Source organism: Hemiscyllium ocellatum, chromosome 6 (assembly GCF_020745735.1).
Source record: "Hemiscyllium ocellatum isolate sHemOce1 chromosome 6, sHemOce1.pat.X.cur, whole genome shotgun sequence".
NCBI lineage: Eukaryota > Metazoa > Chordata > Chondrichthyes > Orectolobiformes > Hemiscylliidae > Hemiscyllium > Hemiscyllium ocellatum.
In genome coordinates, this window is record NC_083406.1 from 109,340,693 (window position 1) to 109,367,409 (window position 26,717).

The window sequence follows — 26,717 nt, forward strand, 5'->3', positions numbered from 1 at the left end:
ATTTTCTTTTTACACTCCTTTTTCTTTTACCCCCACATTACCGTCTAACTGTGGTAGTGCTTATTTTTTTCCCCCAGCACCCATGTTGTGTATGTGCAGCTGTGAGACACAGTGTGAGACACAAGGTGGATGAATCTTTATTCAGTTTCCACCACCAGGAAGATAGGAAACACCCGAGTGGCCAGTGACAAGCAGAATCTCCTGGTTATTTTAGTTTTTTTGTTTTTGTTTCAGAGCCAGTTATCCGAGGGAACAGGATGTCTGACACAGCTTTTCATTTGTTTTTCTATTTTATTTTTTTAAAAAAACTTGCCCCACACTACCGCCTAACTGTGGTAGTGCTTACTTTTTCCCCCAGCACAAGGTGCACGACTCTTTATTCAATTTCCACCACCAGGAGTGGCCAGTGACAAGCAGTGTCCTTCACATCAAAGGGCAATGCTGTGTGATCAAACAGTGACGGGGAGGGCAGGGACTAAATCAAAATAGAGTTGGAGGGGGAAATAATGCACTCCATTCCCTGCGGCGCCCACCTCTCCCTGAACAACTCCAGGGTGTCGGTGGACACCGTGTGCAATCTCCTGGTTTTTTAAAAATCTTTTTTTTCTTTTTTTTTCTTAACTGTGGCACACCTGTTTTTTTTTCCTTTCCCCTACACTACCACCCAACTGCGGTAGTGCTTATTTTCCCCAGCACCCATGTTGTGTGTGTGGATACATTGCAAAATATCTGTGGCCAAGCCCACTGCTTTTCAATGGCCTGATGGACCTCCAACACGAGAACTAAGAGGCACCTGTAAGTTTACAAGTGTATCCCTCCATCACAAGTTGCAATGATGTAGTCTTTCAACAGTTATCCTTTTAAAACAAATCACCCAAGGGCAATTTTGGGTGAGATATGTCAGCTCTCTGAGCATTTATCTGTGAACTGTTTTCTAAAAAATCAAAATGTGTTTGTTCACAGTGTCAGTAAGAGTCTGTAGATAGTAGCTCCACCTGCAGGTGATGTGTAATACACTGCATTGGAAATAAGTGATTATCCATTCAGGCTGTGGCAACCTAATCATAATCTACCATTAGGGGGTTGGTTAACTCAGTTGGCTGACTGGCAGGTTTGCAATGCAGAGTAACACCAACAGCGTGGGTTCAATTCTCTCACTGGCTAAGGTCACCATAAAGGATTCTCCTTCTCAACCTCTCTGCTTGCCTGAGGCATGGTGACACTCAGATCAAACAACCATCAGTCATCTCTCTCTCTAATGAGAGAGTTGCTTTATTGGGGTTGGGGTGGGGCTGGATGGTGTTTCTATGATATAAATGGGCTACAAGTTGTTGTTGTGGTATTTTTGAGGTCTTCGGAGTCCTTGAGGTTGGTCATACAATTCTCAACTCCCCAGAAAAATCCAGGCATGAGGGCGACCAATCAGAGAATAGTCTCCCTGGTAAACAGAAGAGAAGGAAGAGCTATTCCTCCAATCACGAGGCAATTCTCGCTTATTCCTGCTGCTGATAGGCTCACCAATGAGAGGGAGAGAAACAATGTGTTTGAAGGAGCAGCAGATAGACAGGGGCATCAGTGAGGAAGTTACTGGGGGGGTGGGGGGGGTGGAGACAACTTTAGCTGAGGCTGAAATTGACAGCCTTTTCCTGGTTTCCAAATGTTGGGTGGGCGGGATGGAAGGATCTGTGGGTGTTGGGCAGGTGGGGGGGTGGGGGGGTGGAAGGAAGGCTGCAAAAAAGGTTTCAGGGAGAGAAAATGGAGGGCCGTGTGTAATGGAGGGAAACGGTGTTGCAAGATGCATAGGGAGGAAGAGAAGACTTCAAGATAGGAGTGTGGTGAGAAGGGAGCTGTTGTAAGGATGTGGGAAGAGGAAAGGACTGTAAAATAGTTATTTGTGTAGAAAGGGTGCAGGATGGGCATGGGGGCTATAGTGGAAAATGACATTGCAAGAGGGAGTGGAGAGAGAGGTTGCGATGGAGAGACTAAGGTTTTAAACCTGTTGACAAATAGCTCAGTAACGCCTAAAAAATCTTTAATCACTAAGGTAAGGAATTCCTTGCAAATTAATGTGAAATTGATAGTTTAATGCTGTTTAAGTTCAGGAGCCGCTTTACTTGTGTTCAATGTAGTGGGTCGTACTGTAACTATGTTAATTGTTACACATGTCTGAGATTGAGATCTGAATGCAGTAAGGCAGGATATTAACTAATGCTAAAATTCTCCAACTTTGTACATGTGTGATGGGAGCACATTAATGGTGACCTCACCAATCTATTTAAGATGATTTCAGGGTGATGGCTTTTTGAATGTAGAAATACGTGTCAGTTGTTTTGGAAAAACAAATTGTTTCTAACTTTAAATTAGATTCCCTACAGTGTGGAAACAGGCCTTTCAGCCCATCAATTGTCTGCTATCCTAAACAAATTTAAATATTGTAATATCTAAGAACTTTCCTTGTATGTTTTGGCTTTAAATTCAATAAACAGATGATTATTGATGAATTTTTCTAATTCTGTTTTTTTCTGAGGACAAATAGTTGGGAGGTCATGTTGCGGGACGACACTGGGTAGGCCACTTTGGAATGTTGTGTGCAATTCTGGTCTCCCTCCTCTCGGAAGGATGTTGTGAAACTTGAAAGGGTTAAGAAAAGATTTATAAGGATGTTGCCAGGGTTGGAGAATTTGAGCTATAGGGAGAGGCTGAATAGTCTGGGGTTGTATTCCCTGGAGTATTGGAGGCTGACCTTATAGAGGTTTATAAAATCATGAGGGGCATGGATAGGATAAATATACAAGGTCTTTTCCCTGGGGTGGGGAGGAGTCCAGAACTAGAGGGAATAGGTTTAGGGTGTGACAGGGAAAATGTAAAAGGGATCTAAGGGGCAACTTTTTCACGCAGAAGGTGGTACATGTATGGAATAGGCTGCCAGAGGAAGTGGTGAAGGTTGGTACAATTACAACATTTAAAAGACATCTGGATGGGTATATGAATAGGAAGGGTTTAGAAGGATATGGGCCAAGTGCTGGCAGATGGGACTAGATTAGGTTGGGATACCTCGTCGGCATAGACAAGTTTGACTGAAGGGTCTGTTTCCGTGACTCTATGACTCTAAATACCCTTTATGTCCACACTAATACTGTATGTTTTATTGCCCTGTGACTGCGCCATCTAATAAATGAGTTCGTGAAAACAAACAAGGAGCCCCCAAATATCAAAATAACTCTTGAGAAAGTTTCAAGTGGAGCACTTGAGGGAAGACAAGTTATTTTACCTTTGTCGGCATATCATGGTCTCCAAGCAACAATGGCTCAAGGATTTGCTGTTCGATGATTCTGACATTCCTCAGATCTGAGCTGTTCCCTCGCCATCATTTTGCCAATAGTTGTGCTCTCCATTTCCAGTGAAGTAACAAAAATGGAGTGGGACTCGCTTTCAGAAATATTTGGGCTTTTCCCTTCACCCGCTGTTGGAAAGGCCATGCATTTACATATTGCCATTCATGAGCCTAGGATATCTGAGGTTTTGCAATGAATGGCCACATTACACACAGAGAGCTCCCACAAACAAGAATGAGATAAATAATCCAAGATTAATGATTAATGGTCATTTATGTGGTTGAAAGATAAACATTAGTCAGGGATGAATTCTTCTACTCTTCTTTGAAGTATTGCCACAGGATCTTTAACATAGAACATAGAAATGTACAGCACGAAACAGGCCCTTTGGCCCATGATGTTGTGCTGAGGATTAATCCTAATGTAAAATAAAATAACTTAACCCACTCTCTCCTTAACTCACTGCTATCCATGTGCATGTCCAGCAGTCGCTTAAATGCCCCTAATGACTGTGCTTCCACTACCACTGCTGGCAACGCTTTCCATGCATTCTCAACTCCATGCGTAAAGAACCTATCTCTGATGACCCCTCTATACCTGGAAAATGGGAAGCCTTCAGAAATGAGATAACAAGAATCTAGAGAAAGTATATTCCTGTCAGGGTGAAAGGGAAGGCTGGTAGGTATAGGGAATGCTGGATGACTAAAGAAATTGAGGGTTTGGTTAAGAAAAAGAAGGAAGCATATGTCAGGTATAGACAGGATAGATCGAGTGAATCCATAAAAGAGGATAAAGGAAGTAGGAGTATACTGAAGAGGGAAATCAGGAGGGCAAAATGGGGACATGAGATAGCTTTGGCAAATAGAATTAAGGAGAATCCAAAGGGTTTTTACAAATATATTAAGGACAAAAGGGTAACTGGGGAGAGAATAGGGCCCCTCAAAGATCAGCAAGGCGGCTTTTGCTGATGGGGGAGATACTAAATGAATTTTTGTATCAGTATTTACTGTGGAAAAGGATATGGAACGGATAGACTGTAGAGAATTAGATGGTGACATCTTGCAAAATGTCCAGATTACAGAGGAGGAAGTGCTAGATGTCTTGAAATGGTTAAAAGTGGATAAATCCCCAGGACCTGATCAGGTGTACCCGAGAACTCTGTGGGAAGCTAGAGAAGTGATTGCTGGGCCTCTTGCTGAGATATTTGTATCATCATTAGCCAGAAGACTGCAGGTTGGCAAACGTGGGGCCATGATTACGATGGGCGGAAAAGACAAGCCAGGGAACTATAGACCAGTGAGCCTGTTGTCAGTGGTGGGCGAGTTGTTGGAGGGAATCCTCAGGGACAGGATGTACATGTATTTGGAATGGCAAGGACTGATTAGGAATAGTCAACATGGCTTTGTGCGTGGGAAATCATGTCTCACAAACTTGATTGAGTTTTTTGAAGAAGTAACAAAGAAAATTGATGAGGGCAGAGCAGTAGATGTGATCTATATGGACTTCAGTAAGGCGTTCAACAAGATTCCTCTTGGGTGCCTGATTATCAAGGTTAGATCTCATGTAATACAGGGAGAAGTAGCCATTTGGATACAGAACTGGCTCAAAGGTAGAAAACAGAGGGTGGTGGTGGAGGGTTGTTTTTCAGACTGGAGGCCTGTGACCAGTGGAGTCCCACAAGGATAGGTGCTGAGTCCTCTGCTTGTTATCATTTACATAAATGATTTGGATGCGAGCATAAGCGGTGCAGTTAGTAAGTTTGCAGATGACATCAAAATTGGAGGTGTAGTGGACAGTGAAGAGGGTTACCTCAAATTACAACAGGATCTGGACCAGATGGGCCGATGGGCTGAGAAGTGGCAGATGGAGTTTAATTCAGATAAATGCGAGGTGCTGCATTTTGGGAAAGCAAATGAGACCTTGGAGTGCACATTCATAGCTCCTTGAAAGTGAAGTCGCAGGTAGATAGGATAGTGAAGAAGGCGTTTGGTATGCTTTCCTGTATTGGTCAGAGTATTGAGTACAGGAGTTGGGAGGTCAGGTTGTGGCTGTACAGGACATTGGTTAGGCCGCTGTTGGAATATTGTGTGCAATTTTGGTCTCCTTCCTATCGGAAAGCTGTTGTGAAACTTGAAAGGGTTCAGAAAAGATTTACAAGGATGTTGCCAGGGATGGAGGATTTGAGCTGTAGGGAGAAGTTGAACAGGCTGGGTCTGTTTTCCCTGGAGCGTCAGAGGCTGAGGGGTGACCTTCTAGAGGTTTACAAAATTATGAGGGGCATGGATAGGATAAATAGACAAAGTCTTTTCCCTAGGACCGGGGAGTCCAGAACTAGAGGGCATAGGTTTAGGGTGAGAGTGGAAAGATATAAAAGAGACCTAAGGGGCAAATGTTTCACGCAAAGGGTGGTACATGTATGGAATGAGCTGCCAGAGGATGTGGTGGAGGCTGGTACAATTGCAACACTTAAAAGGCATTTGGATGGGTATATGAATAGGAAGGGTTTGGAAGGATATGGGCTGGGTGCTGGCAGGTGAGACTAGATTGGGTTGGGATATCTGGTCGGCATGGACGGATTGGACCAAATGGTCTGTTTCCATGCTGTACATCTCTATGTCTCTAATATCTTAAAACTATGACCCCTTGTGCCAGTCAATCCTGATCATCTCCCTGAGAGGGGAGATGGGGTAGCCTTCAACAGTGTGGAACTTGTTCATAACCACACAGGAATGTCAGCATGTATTATGTCTTCATGTATCTGGAGTGGGACCTTTGGCCCGCTATACTCTTCCAACGAAGTTTGACTTAAGCTTGAGCAACAGACCCACAATCTTGCTTCTATTGTACACTGTTAAAAATGCCTGAAGAAATGATGCCATCTGTTTGCTTTGGGCAATAGGCCCATCTTCTGTAGGACTGTTGGTTCTTTGGAATATATCTCTATAGTAATGGGTCTTGGTAGAGGTGTCATTATTTGCAGGGGGTTTCTGAACCTACGTCAATATTTGTAGAGATTTCAGTAAAGAGCCAATGTGTACTTCAATTGAGAGCTGAATTGTTTGACAAAACAAATACCAGATGTACCAGTCAATGGAAAATGTTTGTTTTAGGTTGTTTTGCGGCCTGGAGTCTGACGTACAAGATGAAGTGCCTGAGAGAAAGGAAAAACCCACCTGCAATCTCAACCATCTGTTAACCCTTGTTAACTTTTATCAGGAGAGTGAGGTAAGATGTATACGTGTAGCACAGTACAATATTGATCACTCATGTAAGGTCTGATACATGGAAATAATTTGTTATGATCCCAACCGATAGTAATACTAAACAAGTCAGAATGAAAGCTAGCATGATCAATCATATGTTTAATTTTTGCAGTTAGTTACCATGATGGTTGGTTGTTGAAATATATTCACATGTATTGTCGTTTTTAACAGCATAGCAGAACATAAGTTTATTGCATAAAAGAAGAAAAAAAATCAAAGTTACATAAGACAAATAATTATTTGGTGGTACAGAACTTGAGTAGTGCTGAAAAAAGACACATTTTGTCATAGTTTTTCATCTTGCGCTCATCAGGACAACTTGCAAGAATACTAATTTAAAGGGAAATCTTGTATGAAAGCAGACTACTGATTAGCACATGGACCCAAATTGGTAGTAGCATTGTGATGGCGAATGCACCAGTTAATAGTGATTGACAGTTAGCAGTCAAGCTTTGTTTACATTTAAAACAGGCAGGTTGACTCTGATAATCAGAGCATTGCCATGAGGAACCAGTGAAGGGTTGCCTTCTATTTTGTTCAATTGAGACATGTACATTGCATGAAAACAAAGTTTAAAACTATTTCCTAAGATTATCCTTTTATTTAATTCCAGAAAAAAATCACTCCTATTTCAACTTTGATGTGTTTAATTAACTGACTTCTTTCAGCTTCTTTTCCTCTGATTGTGGAGACAGTTATATGACTCCTTTCTGACTCCACTGACATGGACCTTTCACAATAGACAGTCTGTCCTTTTTATACCTTATCCAACTTTCATTTCTGTTATATTAGTTTTGTTTTGTACACTTGACATGGCAGTGTCCAGTGAATCAGGAATAGTCTTACTAGTGGGATGTAAGGGGACGATGGTGGTGCCCTGGTATTTTCGTTAGACTAGTATCCAGCCTCATGCTCTGGCAGTGAAACTGAGGATTACAGATGCTGGAGATCAGAGTCGAGAGTGTGGTGCTGGAAAAGCACAGCAGGTCAGGCAGCATCCGAAGAGCAGGAAAATTGACGTTTTGGGCAAAAGCCCTTCATCAGGAATGAGGCTGGGATCCTTGGGGGTGGAGAGATAAATAGGAGGGGGGTGGGGTTGGGGGAAAGGTAGCTGAGAGTGCAACACATGAATGGAGTTGGGGGTAAAGGTGATAGGTCAGAGGGGAGGGTGGAGCGGATAGGTGGGAAGGAAGATGGACCAATGGGACAGGTCATGAGGTTGGTGCTGAGCTGGAAGGTTTGGTACTGGGATAAGGTGGGGGGAGGGGAAATGAGGAAACTGTTGGAATACACATTGACACCCTGGGGTTGGAGGGTCCCGAGGCAGAAGATGAGGTGTTCTTCCTCCAGGCATCAGGTGGTAAGGGAGTGGCAATGGAGGAAGCCCAAGACCTACATGTCCTCAGCAGAGTGGGAGGGGGAGTTGAAATGTTCGGCCCGGGGTGGTGGGGTTGATTGGTGTGGGTGTTCCAGAGATGTTCTCTGAAGCGCTCTGCAAGTAGGTGTCCTGTCTTCCCAGTGTAGTGGAGACTGCATCGGGAGCAATGGATACAGTAAATGAAATGTGCGGAAATGCCAGTGAATTTTTGATGGATGTGGAGGAGAGGGGGGAGGTGTGGGTGCAGGTTGTGTACTTCCTGCGGTGGTAGGGGAAGGTGCCAGGAGGGGAAGGTGGGTTGCTAGGGCGAATGGACCTGACGAGGTAGTTGCAATAGGAACGGTCTATATGGAATGGAATATATCTTTGGTGGTGGGATCTGTTTATAGGTGGCAGAAATGGCAGAGGATGATGCAATGTATATGGAGGTTGGTGGGATGGAAGGTGAGGACCAGGGAGTTCTGTCCTTGTTGCGGTTGGAGGGGTGGGGTTCGAGGGCAGAGATGCGGGACGTGGATAAGATGCACTGGAGAGCATCATCAACCACATGGGAGGGGTAACTGCGGTCTTTAAAGAAGGAGGCCATCTGTGTGTTCTGTGATGGAACTGGTCCTCCTGGGAGCAGATGCGGTGGACTTGAGAATACGGGGTGGCATTTTTGCAGGAGGCAAGGTGGGCGGAAGTATAATCCAGGTAGCTGTGGGAGACAGTGGATTTGTAGAAAATGTCAGTGTTGGGTCGGTCAGGGTAGGGGAATGGGTCTGGGTCGGATACCCTTCAGAAGGTCGGTGTGGACTTGTTGGACCAAACTGTAGGGATTCTATGATTCTATTAAAATGGTTGATTGTTTCATATAATAATTACAGATTAGTTGAGAGATATTTTTGAATAGTGTTTCAGAGAAAGAGTGAGGAAGGTGGAGGAGAGTTTAGTGAATGAATCCCAGAGTTCAGGACATAGATATTGAAGGCACGACTGCTAGTAGTGAGCTATTGAAAACTAGAGGTACACAAATGGGCAGCATGGTGGCACAGTGGTTAGCACTGTGGCCTCACAGCGCCAGAGACCCGGGTTCAATTCCCACCTCAGGTGACACTCTGTGGTTTCCTCCGGGTGCTCCGGTTTCCTCCCACAATCCAAAAATGTGCATGCTAAATTGCCCCTAGTGTTAGGTGAAGGGGTAAATGTAGGGGAATGGGTCTGGGTGGGTTGCTCTTTGGCGGGTCAGTGTGGACTTGTTGGGCCGAAGGGCCTGTTTCTAATCTAATCTAAAAAAAAGGCTAGATTAGAGGAGTACAGATAGAATTATAGAGTCATACAGCTTGGAAATAACCCCTTCAGACCAACAAATCCACACTGACCCGACATTCCAATCTGACCTAGTCCCATTTGCCAGGAATTGGCCCATATTGCTCTAAACTCTTCCTATTCATTTATCCATTCAGATACCTTTTAAATGTTGTAATTGTATTTCATCTCCATCACTTGTTCTTGCAGCTCGTTCCATACACACGCCACCCTTTGTGTGAAAAAATTACCCCCAGGTCATTTATAAATCTTTTCCCTCTCACCTTAAACCTATCCCTTTTAGTTTTAGACTCCCCCACCCTAGGAAAGTGGCTTGTGAGGCAAGGGAATATTACAGATAATTGGAAGGTGGAGGCTACTGAGGGATTTGGAAACAAGGTGAGATTTATAAAATTGAGACATTGCTGGATGCGGAGCTAATATAGGTCAGTGAACCCGAATGTGTTGAGTGACATTGTGATGTGAGCGGCAAAGGTTTGGAGGACCCCATCTACACACAGGATGGAAGATGGGAGGCTGGCCTGGAGCATTCTGCCTGACACTGTGTCTGCAATACACCAGTCCAGTCAATTACACTCAAGTGCGACTGAGCTACTTTTAAATTTAAATGCCTTGAAAGTTCCCTTGTCCTATGGCAGTACTGGTGGAAATCCTTGCTTGCCAGGAATGATAATTGGAAATTACAGACATGAGCTATGCATTTGGCTTATTTCCAAATTTCCAGTTTCACTAGGGACACTTGCACAATTGTTTTTACACACTTGCTACATGATCTCTTGATTCAGCACTCAATATTATTAAACAGCAGACCACTGACATGTATGCATTTGTCAGTGAATCTGAATATAGAGACCATTACACAAGCATTTTAAGAAAAGATAATTTTTCATCAGAATTCTTAACAATTGTTATTATTAATGCAAGACAGTACTCAACTTCAATGTAGGTGCATGACTCATGATTTTTTTTGGAGTGATGTTCACATTCATAAATCAGTGTGCAATTTTCCTGCTCCTCGGATGCTGCCTGACTTGCTGTGCTTTTCCAGCACCACTCTAGAGCAGACCATTCAGTCCATACAGCCTCTCTGAACAGCATTTACCCTACCCCTGTAACCCTGCATTTTCCATGGCTAACCCACCTAGCCTGAACGTACCTGAACACTATGGGGAATTTAGCATGGCCAATCCACCTAACCTGCACAAATTTGGACTCTGGGAGAAAGCCAGAGAACTCAGAGGAAACCCACATGGACATGGGGAGAACGTGCAAACTCCACATAGACAGTCACCTGAGGGTGGAATTGAACCAGGCAGTGTGAGGCAGTAGTGCTAACAACTGAGCCACTCTGCCATTTTATTAAAAGTATCTCTAGGTGGTTTGTAGAGGCATTATCAAATACTGAGACATGTAGAGAGCTGTTAGGTCAGATGACCAAATGCTTGGCCAAATAAGGATGAAGTAAACCAGAGTCACCCATCTGGCCCATCACAGTTCAATACAAAAGCAATTCGTCTCGTCCCACTTCTGGACCTTTCCCTGTGGTGCTGCAATCTTCAGATAATGATCCAGCCCTCTTTTGAAGGCCTCAGTTAAATCTGTCTGCACCACACATTCCAGATCCTAATGCCTTGCTTTGGCAAAGAGTTTCTCCTCATGTCACCATTGCTCCTTTTACCAGTCACCTTAAAGTGATGACCTCTGGTTCCTGACCTTTCTTACAATGAGTCTCCAGTTTCTCCGTAACTACTCTGTCCATGGTCCCCATCATTTGGAACTCCTGTATCAATTCTCCCCTTAATCTTTTCTTCTCTGAGGAGAACAGAAGTGATGGGGAGACAGATGTAAGGAAGGAATTGCAGAGTGCGGAGCCAAGGAAGCTGAAGGCATAGCTATCTAGGGCAGAGTGATTAAAAAGCAAGCTAAATCCATGGAAGGGAAAACTGGGCAATTGCACATTGAAGTTTAATACTTGCATCTTGTAATCTTTAGGGGAACGCACAGTCAGCCTATCTTGTTGACAGTCTCTGGGATTGTTCAGCATTCATCCTAAAGGACTGGGAGTCCATGACGGCTTTATTACTGGAAGATGAAGACTCTGGAAAGGAAGGTAAGGAAATTGGTGGAGGTCTTGAGACCGGAATCTCTGCCGAAAGGTGCACGTCAGTTTTCATTTACAGAGTCCTCTTCGTTTCCAGCTTTGACCACCTTACAGAAGAAAGGACTGGTTGAAATTATGTTGAGCACAATACGACAGGCTGCAGAAGGCCATCCGCCTGGAGGCCGATGTTTAGGAAAGAAGGTTAGTCTGTCATTGATAAATTTCCTGGTTTTACTGCCATCTGGGACCATTTGTTGTAAGGAACACCACTTACAATGTGGCACTCAGCATGAATATGGGGAATTGCTTGACCAAAAAGACCAATTTCCATCTGGTGTATCTTTCACCTTTCTCTTGGTGCATGATGCAGTGATAATGAGGCTGTTGCAACCACTCTCTATTCTCTAATGAAATCTCTTGTTATTCCTGAATACTGAGGTTTGACCCAAAATGTCACCAATTAGCTGACTGATTGGTTTTGTACTGAGACAAATTTTTGTTTTCATGTTTCTGTGCTGGGAATGTGAAAAGCAAACGTTTAGATTAGATTACTTACAGTGTGGAAACAGGCCCTTCGGCCCAACAAGTCCACACCAACCCGCCGAAGCGCAACCCACCCATACCCCTACATTTACCCCTTACCTAACACTACGGGCATGGCCAATTCACCTGACCCGCACATCTTTGGACTGTGGGAGGAAACTGGAGCACCCGGAGAAAACCCACGCAGACACGGGGAGAACGTGCAAACTCCACACAGTCAGCCACCTGAGTCGGGAATTGAACCCGGGTCTCAGGCACTGTGAGGCAGCAGTGCTAACCACTGTGCCACCGTGCCGCCCACTAAGTTGAAGTTGAAGTTTAGTTGAAGTATCTTTACCAATTTGAGTGTCCAGTGTGGAGTATTGCCAGTTGAGGATCCAGATGCTTGAAAAAGGCACTAAGGAGCAGAAGTAGGCCATTCGGCCCTTCATGCTGCTTAAATCAAGGTTGATACTTAGTCAGAAATTGCTGGAAAAATTCAGTAGGCCTGTCAGCATCTGTGGAGGGAGAAACACAGTTACATATGGACCCAGTGGCTTCAGACTCTTCTGAAGAAGCATTGCTGGACTCAAAACATTCCCTCTGCTTCTATCTCTGCAAATGCTGCCAGACCTGCTGATTTTTTCCAGCAATTTCTGTTCTTGTGTCTTTGGGTTTTTTGTTTAGTTCAAGATTGTTGTCTCATCTCCAACTTCCTGTCTTAAACCCATGCTCCCTTGATGCCTTTGGCCATCAAAAATTGATCTTACTCAGCTTTGAATGAATGTAAAGACTTAATTCAGCTATTTTCTGGGAAACAGTTTAAGTATTGGTGGATCAGTATGTTAAGATCATCTTTGTTTTGCTCTGGGGCATCAGTGTAATATTGTTAAGTGTAATATTGTTGTTTGGAATTTAACACTGATGGCTCATATGCTGATGCTTATTTAACCCCTTATTGACCTTTCTGGCTTTTAAAGGATTAAAATACCTTTATTGGGTTCCTATTGGTCTTTGCTCCCATTCCTTACCATAACAGAACTCCTATGGCACAGGAAGGGCTCAATGGACCATCATCTCTGTAGCTACTCTCCGATTATAAACATTATGACTTAGTGCCATTCTCCTGCCTTTTTTCCCATAATGCTGAATGTTGTTTTGATTCAAATAAGCTAGTGCTTTCTCGAATGCCTCAACTGAATATGTCTCCAGTACACTTCTAGGCAAAACATTCCAGACCCTAACCGTACATTGTGCAAAAGAGTTCTTTTCTTGCATAGGACTTTGCAAATTACCTTAAATCTTTGCCCTCTGGCTCTTGATCCTTTTACAAGTTGGAGCAGTTTCTCCCTATCTACCTCCATGTCTAGACTCCTCATGACTTTGAAATCTTCTATTACGTCTCGTCTTAGTCTTCTCCTCCCCAATGGAAAAGGTTGCAGCTTCTCCTATCCCCATAACTGAAGTATCTCACCCCTAGGACCATTCTCATAAACTTCTTCTGCACTCTCCAGCCTTTCTGGTTTGGTGCATAGAACTGTGCACAACATTCCAATTCTATGTTGTGAATTAAACAAGTTCACCATTGCCTCCCTGCTCCTGCACTCTATGGCCCTGTTAATAAATCCTCGGATACTGTATGCTGCATTGGCTGAGCATGAGTTTCTTTCCCTCAGACCTGTTGGCCTCTTTCTTCTCTCACTGTCACCAAATATAGCATGCAACAGCCCAGAAAAATTATTCCTGAAAAAATGCTGGGATTCTTGGATAAATTGAGTAATGAATAGTAAGCAAGAACTGTGAGGTGGCAGAGTAATAGTACCCATGGAGGTAGTATATTGGCAAGGATAGAGAAATGGCTCAGGTTAGGAACTTATGACCAGTGGGGTTCCACTGGGATCAGCGCTGAGACCATAACTGTACTAATGGAAGAAGGAAGCTATTGTACTGTAGCCAAATTTGCAGGTGACACAAAAAAATAGGTGGAATGGCAAGTTACGGGAGGAATACGGACAGTTTGCAGAGAGATTGATAGGTTAAGTGAGTGGGCAAAAAGGTGGTAAATGAAGTACGATGTGGGAAAATGAGAAATTATTTATTATGGAAAGGAGAACAAGAGAACAGTGTATTATGTAAATGGAGGAAAACTGCAGAAAGCTGCAACAGAAAGGGACCTGTGAGCACTTGTGCATGAAACACAGATGCAGCAGGTAATGAGGAAGACTAATGAAAGGTTTGGTCTTATTTCAAGGGAATTGGAGAATGAGAACAGAGGACTTACTGCAGTTGTATAAGGTGCTCTGACGTACTGAGAGTGGTTTTGGTCCCCTTATTTAAGGAAAGATATTGTTTCATTTGAGGCAGTTCAGAGAAGATTCACTAGGATGATCCCTGTTATGGAAGGATTTGTATTGTGAGCAAAGGCTAAACAGGTTGGCACTGTACTGGAGTTCAGCAGAATGAGAGGTGATCTCATTGAAACATACAGGATCCTTAATGGGCTTGACAAAGTAAGTGCTGAGAGGATGTTTCCCCTCATAGAAGAGTCTAGGACCAGAGGGGATAGTCTCAGAGTAAAGGGGTGGTCAATTTAAGACAGATGAGGAGGAATTTCTCCTCTCAGAGGGTTGTGAGTCTTTGGAACTCCATGTCACAGAAAATTGTGGGAGCTGAGTTGTTGTTTGTATTGAAGGCTGACATAGATTCTTCATCAGTGGGGGAATCAAGGGTAATGGGGAAAATGCAGAAAAGTCACGTGAGGAATGTTGGATCAGCCATGATCCTATTAAATGGCGAAGCAGACTTGAAAGACCCAGCGACCTACTCTTATTCTTATTTTTTATGGATGTAAATTTGCTTCTGAGATGTCCAATACTTTATTAAGTTGGTGAGCAGAATCCAGATGCTTTTCTGTAATACAGAGGGTCCTTTGGATACACTGTTGTGTCTTGTGTGTTACAGACTATATCTTAATGAATAGGATAGACTGAATTGGCTGGATTGTCTTCTGTAGAGCGGTTTCTGTCGGAAGGTCTTTAATTATGAAAGGGTTTTGAGAGGGTATCTGTAAATATCAAAAATATAAGACAGCCTCTACTAAATCCAGTGGAGGAATGAGGAGAAACCTTCCAATCCAGCTAGTGAATCATGCTGTTAGAAGGAATAGCTGAGACAAATTATATCGGTGGGTTTAAGTGGGAGCTGAACAATCACACGAGAGAGAAAGGAATTGAAAACTATGTTGGTAAGATTAAAGTTGGAACAATAGAAGCAGCCTGAGTGGGTGAGGTCAAGTTCTGACCAAACCAGGGTCTTTAGTTTTAGTTTGCAGCAGTTGCTGGGGGCTTGAAGCTGTTTGCGGAAACTCTTATTCCTCTCTCTGTTACGATATTGGAACAGTTAACTAGTTTTGGTTAATATATTATTATTTAGTTAAGCATTTTGATAGTGTTATAGTTAAGTTAATTATTTTCTTTTTATGTCTGTACATTAACTGAAGTGTAAAAATAAAGTGTATTTTGCTTAGAGTAGTTTGAGCAATTGAATTGTATCTGGAATACAATGCTTTACGCTTACCTTTAAAATAAAAAGTAAAGAAAAGGTCTAGGCTATGTTTTAAATATATTTTGAGGAGATTTGGTCTGGTTCATAACAGAAATATACTGTAGTAAGTGAGTAATATCACACTGTGGGTCATATGCATGACAGTATAGTTGCTAAGCCAGTTTGGAAGAATGTAATAATGTAACAGAGACTAAAACCTAAATACGATGGTTGAATATGAGGGATAATACAAGACTGAACTAAAATTGCTGGTATACTTTGGTTCCTGTTGTTTTTTTTTGTACAGTGGAGTGATTGTCGATACTTCAGTTGTCTTTGTTAAAAATTACACAACACCAGGTTATATAGTCCAATAGGTTTATTTGGAAGCACTAGCTTTCTGAGTGCTGCTCCTTCATCAGCTAGGTGATGAGTGAACAGTGAGACGATATTAAATCTCCAAAAAATATGGTAGAAGGGTGCTTTTCTGACAACTTTTTAGTAAAAGACTTATTATAAATGATTTGGATGTGAGCATAAGTGGTATAGTTAGTAAGTTTGCAGATGACACCAAAATTGGAGGTGTAGTGGACAGCGAAGAAGATTACCTCAGATTACAATAGGATCTTGATCAGATGGGCCAATGGGCTGAGAAATGGCGGATGGAGTTTAATTCAGATAAATGCGAGGTGCTGAATTTTGGGAAAGCAAATCTTAATAGAATTTATAGATTTAATGGTAAGGTCCGGGGGAGTGTTGCTAAACAAAGAGACCTTGGAGTGCAGGTTCATAGCTCCTTGAAAGTAGTGTCACAGGTAGATAGGATAGTGAAGAAGGCGTTTTGTACGCATTCCTTTATTGGTCAGAGTATTGAGTACAGGAGTTGGGAGGACATGTTGCGGCTGTACAGGACATTGGTTAGGCCAATGTTGGAATATTGCGTACAATTCTGGTCTCCTTCCTATCGGAAATATATTGTGAAACTTGAAAGGGTTCAGAAAAGATTTACAAGGATGTTACCAGGGTTGGAGGATTTGAGCTATAGAGAGAGGCTGAACAGGCTGGGGCTGTTTTCCCTGGAGCGTCAGAGGCTGAGGGGTGACTTTATAGAGGTTTACAAAATCATGAGGGGCATGGATAGGATAAATAGCCAATGTCTTTTCCATGGGGTGGGGGAGTCCAGAACTAGAGGGCATAGGTTTAGGGTGAGAGGGGAAAGATATAAAAGAGACCTATGGGGCAACATTTTCACACAGAGGGTGGTACGTGTATGGAATGAGCTGCCGGAGGAAGTGGTGGAGGTTGATACAATTACAACATCTGGATGGGTATATGAATAGGAAGGATTTGGAGGGTTATGTGCTGGGTGCTGGCAGGTGGGACTAGATTGGGTTGGGATATCTGGTCAGCAGGGACGGGTTGGACCAAAGGGTCTGTTTCCATACTGTACATCTCTATGACTCTAATTGGGAAGTCTAGAAGATAAGAAAAACAGTGCAAATGGTTATTGTTTGAACAGATGTAAGGCACAACATCGCTGCGTGGTGAGAATTTGGAAGCTGTGGCCAGAGGAAGTGATTGAAACAAATAATATAGATGAAGATAAAGCAAAGCTAACCAAGCAGAGGATGGAGAAGGAAATAGATGGCAGATTTAGATGGGCAAGATGAGAGGAAGATTGAGTGGACCATGAACCGTGCAGGGACTTGTGTTTCTATGCAGTATGTCCTGTGTAATCATAGGATCTCTGCGGTGTGGAAACAGGCCCTTCGGCCGAACAAATCCACACTGATCCTCCGAAGAGTAATCCACCCAGACCCATTCTTCTACCTTATTATCCCATATTTACCCATGACTAATGCACCTACACATTCTGGAACATTATGGGCAATTTAGCATGGCTAATTCACCTAAATTGCACATCTCTGGATTTTGAGAGGAAGCTGGAACACCCAGAGGAAACCCCGAAGACACGGGGAGAATGTGCAAACTCCACACAGACAGTTGTCCGAGGCTGGAATCGAACCCAGGTCCCTGGTGCTGTGAGGCAGCAGTGCTAACCACCGTGCTGCCTTTCATAATACTGCATAATTCATACTTCTATCATCCCACTTTGATTCTTCAACATGTTTGCAAATACACATCTTGTTCACTGTTACCACTGCTGTGAAACTGTGGGTATTTATGTCAGTGGATCCATTGCACAAGCCTGGATCCTACTGCCATTCCCTCTCCTTCCCGAAATCTCTGATCACTTCCCAAGGATGGTTAATGAGGTACTGCTTTGACATTGATCTTGTATGGACATTGCAGAATAAGCCCTGGTGAGCGGATGTAAATGTTTAAAAACGGCTCTATCTGACACACGTAGTCTTACAGTGTGGATTTATCTGCTTTTTGCTGGGGATTTTCTTCTAGATTCAAATGACGAAAGAGAGAAAATCGCAGATTGATGATCGGGCCAAGCTCACTGAACATTTCTTCGTGATACTTCCACAGCTTTTAGCTAAGGTAGGTGAGGCCCTCTATGCTGGACTGTGCCTCCTGGTTTTCCAATTGTATTCCCTTGCAGTTGACGTACTTGGTAAAGGTGTTCATGAGCCACAGAACTCAGAGTGTACCATGATCAATTCCCACTCTATGTTGAGCATTACAGCTGAGCAAATGAGAGGGTTGTAACATTCCATCACTCGACAATGGGTTGGCTGATTAACCAAACTTCAATGCCTGAGCCCTGATCTGTAAGCACATAATCTAATAGCGCAGTCAGAGGCTGCTCCCACCATCACACCCACGTCTCCAATTCAGTCCATTATCCTCAACATTCCACCCCCCAAACTTTCTTCTTTTGATTTTTTTATTTCAGATGTGTAGCCAAATCCCTTTTCAAAGCACCAATTGAATCTTCTTGCAAAACCTGTTCTTGGTAGCTCATTGCAAATGGTAACAACTAAATGTCATCTGCAAAATGCGTAGGAGCATTCAGTAAAGAGAGAATGTTTAATTCCACAGTTTAAAAAAAATGCTTCCAGCATCAACTGGCATGGGAAAAAATGGCTGTGTTCAGGCATTAATGGTGAGGAAGGGCTTCCTGCATAATCAAAGTCCAGTGTGAGTCAATGGGACAGGTTTTTGAGGTCCTGCTCGAGGGGAAGTTGTTCAGTGGGAAGAGCAAGAGAGTGAGTCTACTTATTTCAGGTGATTACTCCCCCCATACTCATCCCCTTGTGGCCCCAGGAATTTCTGGCGATTTACAACTGAATGTTATTGAGCATGCACCTGTTGTGGATACAGTATTTAGTATTTTCAAGACGAACTAGAGACAGAATTCTTGGCCTCACTCTCTGATCAATTTGGCCATTACGTTACCTGGTACAGTTTGAACAAAGTAAACATGAGAGCTTCTTTCTTGGGAGGTCTACAGGGTACCCTGAGCAAATTTGACAATTTTAAAACACATCTTGAAGTGTACTGATTCTGTCTGCACGACCACTGTACAATGTAAAACCCCAGGATCTGCTGGTGAGAGCTCTCTGCTCACTGTCCTGCATTAGCTTCCAGCCGAGTAAGATTTAGATTTTAAAATCTTCATTCCTTTTTTTTCAAAGGGACTCACCCCTTCCTGTGAACACTCCAAGGTATCTGTGCTCATCTAATTCTGGCCTCATGAGCACTTCCAATTGTAAATAGAGTCATATAGTCATACAACATGGAAACAAACCCTTCGGCCCAACTAGTCCCCGCTGACCATAATCCCACACTAAACTAGTGCCATCTGCCTGCGCGTGGCCTATAACCCTTCAAAGATTTCTTATTCATGTACTTGCTTAAATATCTTTTAGACACTTGTATATCTTGTAATTGTACCTCCATCCACCACTTCCTTTGGAAGGTCATTCCACACACGAACCACTCTTTTTGCAAAATAATTGCCCCCATTCCTTTTTAAAATCTTTCTCCTCCCAGCTTAAAAATATGTCCCCAGTCTTGAAATCCCCCCACAGTTGTCGTGTCTTCAGTTCAAGAGATGCCAATACTCTCTTATTACCCTGAACTCACTGTCAAGCCTTCCCCCTTTAAAAAAAACTCCTGAAAACCTGCCTCTTTAGACAAGCTTTTGTTCATCTGATCTCATGGGGCTCGGTGTCATATTTTGTTTTCCTGGGAACACCTTGGCACTTTTTAATTAATGTTATATAAATGAAAGTTGTTGTTGTTCTGCCATCTGGCAGGAGTGCAGTCCGGGATCTCTAAAACCTGAAGCTGTTGTCTTGTTCCCATTCTGAAATACAGCGTGTTTGGCCTGCTGGAATTATCCTACTCCTTGAGTGTGCACAAGCCATGTCTACAGTCCTTTTCAGTGAGAGGAAGGTGATTGTGTTAATAATCCAGAGGCCCAGGATACATGGGTTCAAATCCCACCGTGGCAGCTGGTGGAATTCAAATTTAATTAATTAAAAATTTTGAATTTATATTTCAGGTACGGTGCCACCCAGACTAAAAACCCATCTGGTTCACTAATGTCCTTTTTTAGGCAAGGAATCTGCCATCCATACCTGGTCTGGCCTACTTGTGACTCTAGACCCACAGTCTAGATGAGTGGTGCTGGAAAAGCACAGCAGTTCAGGCAGCATCTGAGGAGCAGGAAAATCAACGTTTCGGGCAAAAGCCCTTCATCAGGTCCATCCAATGATACATTTTATTGTTGGACAGCCCAGCAGACCCAAAGGGGGAAGATGTATTCAACCCTGGAATGACCTGGCATTCTTTAGGTCAAAGGTTAGTGAAAGGAACCAAAGGATTTTCCTGCTCCTCAGATGCTGCCTGACCTGCTGTGCTTTTCCAGCACCACTCTAAGCTAGACTGTGGTTTCCAGTATCGGCAGCCCTTGTTTTTACTCTAGACCCACAGCAATGTGGTTGACTCTTAACTGCCCTCTGAAATGGTCTAGTGACTCACAAGTCAAGGACAATTAGAGATTGCTAATAAAAGCTGACCTTGTCAGTGATCATCAGGGAATTAAAACAAAATATGGCCAGCTGCTTCACCTGAGGAGCCTCAAACCTGATGTCTTCAGGAGTTAGGAAGGCAAAGCAAATTGGATGGAAGTGAAGAATGAAGTGGTATTTAAGACCCTTGAAGCTATTTAATAAGAGATTGAGTCTGTTGTGCAAGTGGAAGAGAATTGGATTTAGTTAATTCTGCTATATTCTTTTTTTTTAAATTCTGCAGTATTCTGCTGATGGAGAGAAAGTAATTACAGTCAACCTTCTGCAAATACCTCAGTACTTTGACCTGGAGGGTTATGGTACGGCACAGCTAGAAAAGGTGAGCCAGCCAATACCATTACCTTGTTACTGATAAATAATGAGTTAAAGGAGTAAATATGTGTGCAGTTAAAGGAACATCTTAAGTGACTAAAATAAAGATCGTAAAAATGTGAAGAGAAATTAAAGGAATAGGGAATGGTTTTTCATAATATGGGGCGGAAGATGGCATGGTAAAATTGGAAGGAGGTGTTGAGTGGAATATTTATAGGAAAGAGCAGGTAGGAGGAGAAAAGGGGAGATAATAAATCAGTAACATTTATAATGTAGGCAGAGACTGGAAAGGTTTTGATGATGAATGAAGTGATCGTCTATTCAATGGTACATTTTACTGTTGGACAGCCCAGCAGACCCAAAGGGGGAAAGATGTATTCAACCCTGGAATGACCTGGCATTCTTTAGGTCAAAGGTTTGTGAAAGGAACCAAGGTCTCCTGAAGGTTTTCAACTTTTCTGTCCATTCAGTTCAGCTTTCCAGCTTCTTGCTGTCTGTAACACAAATTTCTTTTGACAAATAGTTCAAACAGAACTCTCACGTCAATGGCAATGAATTATCTGAACAGCAATCTTCTTTACAGCTGGTCTGTCAGCCCTGATATGATACCTTGCTGTCTCATTTAAAACTCCCATCTCCTCCCTTACCGTTCACAATCCCCCATTGCCCACTCTTTTATATATACATCAAATTGCTCAGAAACCTATCACAGCAAAATTCTGATAAATGATATTTCTCTCACCTCTGGCCTCCAATGTCACTCTGTTGTTATCTATGTTGACTTTATCAATTCGGTTTTGATCTGTACTCCTCTTATTCTTCCTATTCCCCATACATTATAAGTGCACTGTCCAGTCCCTGTCTACTGTTATCGGATGTTCCCAATGACCAGACAGTCCAGAACCAGGAGTTACATTCTAAGGATATGGGGTGAGCCAGTTAGACCTGAGATGAGGAGAAATGTCTTTGCCTAGAGAATGGTGAGCCTTTGGAATTCTCTGTCACAGAAAGTGGTCGAGGTCAAAACATTGAAGGTTTTCAAGAAGGAGTTTGATTCAATACTTAGAGCTAAAGGAATCAAAGAATACTAGGAGAAAGTGGGAACACTGTACTGATCAACCATGATCATATTGAAGAGCAGGGCAGGCTTGTGGGGATGAATTGGTGAAAGTGAGAACTGCAGTTGCTGGAGATCAGAGTCTAGATTAGAATGGTGCTGGAAAAGCACAGCAGGTCAGGCAGCATCTGAGGAGCAGGAAAATTGATGTTTCAGGCAAAAGCCCTTCATCAGAAATCCCTTGGAGGGATGAATAGCTTACTCCTGCTCCTATTTGCTCAGATTCTGTGTACTGCCTTTTTCTTGCATCTTCACCATGTTAAAATCAAATCTCATTACACAATGTCTGAATTCTTTGTTCCCAGGACCTTTAACCCCGTCAGTAATAATGTTTAAGTAGGCACATAACACCCATCAGTTTAATAACAAGATGAGTTTCACCCAGCACGAGGTAAATGTAAAATCTGCATCAAAGCTGAAAACTGTTGGAGATGTGGAGATGAAAAGGGAAGTTATGCTGTCTTTGGTGGTGTATAAAAACTTGGCTAAATGATTGGGAGAAGATCCAAGGGATTGTGAGGAAGAACTATAGAGTTTGGAATTGTAAACTTGTTGCAGAGGCTGCTAGTTAACTCCACTGACACAATGGTCGTCAATTTGCTGGCCAATAACATTTTACTGCCTCATGGTCAGTCACTATATTAAAAACATAGTTATGTTAACTAAACCAGTACAATGTAAAATAATATGACATTGACAAAATCTTTTAGATTTTCCTGTCACTTGGAAGGAGTCTGGATGGCGAAGTATGAGCGTACTTTTTATTTTGTGGTGATATGAGCAAAAAAGGTTATTCCTAAAATTAGACAATGCTCTTCAATGATGCAGAATAAATTTAGAAGCAGAATTTATTACTTAAACATTTAAGCATCTCGAGCAACAATTTATTTCCTATAGGAATGAGCATCCACAGTTTAAGGTGTTCCCTTTCTACGGTTAAGAGGTTTAATGGTGTTGCAGGAACATAAGTCTCATTTTAAAAGTCTCTGTGAAGCACTGGAGCTGGCTTTTTGTGGTGGGTTTAGTTGGTAACTGGTGTGTAGTTGCAGCAATTTGATGAACTTCACCCAGAGATTGAAGGCAAGCTGTTGCTTTCTTCGGCAAATCATGACAAGTTGTAATTAACAGGATATATCTTCCTTGCTAGAGGTTGCTGGGTGATCAGAGTCGAGAATGTGATGCTGGAAAAGCTCAGCAGGTCAGGCAGCATCCGAGGAGCAGGAGAATCAACGTTTATGCCCAAAAAGTCGATTCTCCTGCTCGTCAGATGCTGCCTGACCTGCTGTGCTTTTCCAGCACTGCATTCTTGACTCTGATCTCCAGCATCTGCAGTCCTCAAGTTCTCCGAGTTGCTGGGTGATTTACATGTTTCATAATAAATGAGTTATCATGAGCTATCAGATTCACCATCACTTTGGCAGCAAATTCAGGGGCCGGTTTCTCAAAGAGTTTGTTAGTGGGAATTTTGCTCATCTTCCACGAGGTGATTTTTCTTTGGGAATTCACAGCATTTGGATACCTTACTGAAGCAGTTGAAGGAAATTGTAGAGGAACAGACAGACTCTGAAATCTTGGAGTTCTGTTCGAAGACGTACCTTGTTCTCAGTAATGAAGAGTGGGCTACTCAGGACCAAGTAGATTCTGCAAAGCATCAACTGTTTGACCAGCTGGTGACCAGGTTCAACAGGGTGCTGAGGGACTTCCTCCACAAGGTACGGCCTTTACCTTTTCTATTTCTCACCTTTATAGCATGCGAGCTAAACTGCAGGTACAGTATGGCTAACCTAAAATGAATTAAAAACACAGACAAGAGGAGCAGAAACCAAGGGTCACTGCTCTTGCCATGAAGGCCACATTAGGCTGGTTGTGGCATCAGGGAGCCCTAGCAAGTTAGGGTTCTTGTGATGCAGTGTTAGCATCCCAGCCTCTGAGCCAGAGGGCCTGGGTTCAAGTCTGTCTTGTTGCAGAGATGTGTCATAATATCTCTGAACAGGTTCATTCAAAACAGCTTCAGATTAGGTCAAACTTTCAAAGAGAGGAACTCTAACAAAACTGGCGTCAATAGGAATCGGGGATGGGGGGATGGGGGGGGTGGGAGCAGTGTGTCCACTGGCTGGAGTCATACCTGGAGTTTTGAAGAGAATGATTGTGGTTGTTGGAGGTCAGTCATCTCAGCTCCAGCAGGAGTTCCTCAGAGTAGTTTCCCAGGCCCAACCATCTTCAACTGCTTCACCGATAACCTTCATCATAAGGTCAGAGACAGATGGTCACCGATAATTGCTCAAAACTCAGCATCATTCATGACACCTCATGTACTCTAATAGTCTAGGTCCAAATGCAGCAAGACCTGGATAATATTCAGGCTTGGGCTGATAGCTGGAGAGTGACACTCATATCACGCAAGTGCCAGGAAATGACTATCTCTAGCAAGAGATAATCTAGGACCGAAGGGTCTGTTTCCATGTTGTACATCTCTATGACTCTATAGTATCACTATTGCTGAGTTCTTTATCACCAATATCCTGGGGTTGCCATTGACCAGAAACTGAACTGGACGAGCCATATAAATACGGTGTCTGCAGGAACAGTTCAGAGATGGAGAGTAACTTACCTCCTGATTGCCAAAGCCTGTCCACCATCTATATGCCCACAAATCTGGGACATGATGGCATATTCTTTGCTTGCCTGGATGGATGCAGTTCCATTGACATTCAAGAAACTCAATACCATCCAAGGCAAAGCAGCTGCTTGATTGTCACCCCATTCCTCAATACCTCCACCCCTAGCAGATAGTAGCAGCAGAGTGTACCATATGTAACTCTCCCAGACTCCATTGTTAGCACCTTCCAAACCCATAATCTCTACAAACTGGAAAGACATGGGCAGTAGATACATAGCACACCACCACCTGCAAGTTCCTCTCAAAGTCACTCACCACCCTGACTTCAAAATATACCTCCATGCCTTCAGGGTACTTGGGTTAAATTCCTGGACCTCTCCCTTCGCTCCCAAGGACTGTGTCAGTTCAAGAAAGCAGCCAACCATCAGCTCAAGGGCAGTGAGCAATGGGCACTAATGCTAGCCTGGCCTGTGATATCCACATTCGACAAATGTATGATAAAAATAAAAAAAAGAGCTCATAAGGAGTCAATGAGTTGCTTCAGAGTCAACCAAAACCCAAACCAGAAATGATCTTCCATCCCTTTATCTCTGAGAAATACTTGGGAATCCAAGTTATAGCTGGGAATAGAGATTCTCCCAAAACCTGGAGGACTTTATAGTTAGTCATAGAGTCACTTTCTCCAGAGTTTTAGAGTCATACAGCACAGAAACAAACCCATTGGTCCAACTCGTCCATTGCCAACCGGAATCTCAAACTAAACTAGTCCCACCTGTGGTTGGTCTGTATCCCTCCAAACATTTCTTATTATGTAACGTATAAATAAGCCTCAGGAACAGCTGTCAGATCCACGCTACTCTCAGTCTATCATCGTAACCTGACAAAATAAAAAAATCATACAAAGCCACGTTATACTTCAACAACTTCATTTGGAACTTTCAAATAAACCTATTGGACTATAACCTGGTGATATGATTTTTTTAACTTTGTTCACCCCAGTCCAACACTGGCTCCTCCACATCATTACAAAATGGAAGTGAAGTTAACTTGGAACATATCACCTGAGAAACTTTATAAGACAGTGCTCTTCATGTTATGATAATGTCATTGAAGATAAATTATCCAGAGAATATCTAACAGCCATTTACCACCTGTTGGAATTAACTTCATAGTTTAAGTTGTTTGAGCCTGAGATGCTGATTGGCGTTACAGGAACACTAGACTCCTCAGTAGAAACATAGTCCCCCTGTAAAGTGACAGTCCAGCTGTCCTCCTTTGCTGCATGTTGTTATGAAGGTGTAAGGGGTACTGTGTCTTTAAGAGAGTTAAAAGCTAGCAGAAATACCTGACACAGCACCAAGTGTTTCGAACAAGATATAATGTAACATTTGGTAGAACAACTCGATAAGCTGGTTGCCTGGAGATGACAAAACAAATTTGAATTATGCCAATCGGTTTAAATTAAACCCCGAAAAATACCAAACTCCAATCAAGTTTGAATTGAGTATATTGACAATCTTAAAAACCAATGACACAATCCAATGCTTTGGAGGTATAAGACTGGGGAAAATTGAAGAGTTGGGAAGAGAACAACCAAGGCACCAGCATCTGCGGACTGCCCGGAGAATAGCTGTCTTAAAGGTACCTTTATTGATCAGTAATCTGTGAAATGGAAATCCCTAAGGAAAAGAAAAGAAGACTGAGGAAGATACGAGAGAAAATTCAACATCTGGCTAGTTTTGAAAATTTGGATTTTTGGTAAATCTTAATCAGGCGTTTTATCAGACTAGAATTATAGAAGGGAAGATAAAATGTAAGTTAGAGGAAGGAGTTGTAGATAGTTATTAGTTAATTATTCTCTGTTATACTTTAAGAAATAAAGTTGCTAATTTTTACCTTAAATAGTTCTTGGCCTCTCGAATTTTCATAGATTACTTGATGGGATAAACCTTTTCTGTGTTGCTGGTTTAAATTAAGCAGGAGGGTTTACCCTGTGTCATAACAGTGTTGAAGAACTAGACCATGAAAAACAAAGGAATCATAGCAAATTAAATGAAACTATTTACAGTTTTCACCACATACGCTATCCCCTGTGGTGCCCACTGGTTGCAGGAGGCCATGGTAGGCATTTAGGACCACACTGTCACAATGTCTCAAGGCACAATGCAATGAAGTGTTTTTAGAAAGGCAATGACTGTGTTTGTGTCAA

General features: G+C 42.7%; 1 protein-coding gene across 2 annotated transcripts in view; it reads left to right on the forward strand.

Moving 5' to 3' along the window:
• si:ch211-269e2.1 (cohesin subunit SA-2) overlaps positions 1-26,717 on the forward strand; it is a 145,441-nt gene that overhangs the window by 70,105 nt on the left and 48,619 nt on the right. For both annotated transcript variants that reach the window (XM_060826268.1, XM_060826269.1), the window contains exons 15-20: positions 6,446-6,560; positions 11,277-11,394; positions 11,483-11,586; positions 17,869-17,961; positions 20,683-20,778; positions 23,397-23,600. In XM_060826268.1, coding sequence (XP_060682251.1) covers positions 6,446-6,560; positions 11,277-11,394; positions 11,483-11,586; positions 17,869-17,961; positions 20,683-20,778; positions 23,397-23,600 — 730 coding nt within the window. The remainder of the gene's footprint in view (positions 1-6,445; positions 6,561-11,276; positions 11,395-11,482; positions 11,587-17,868; positions 17,962-20,682; positions 20,779-23,396; positions 23,601-26,717) is intronic.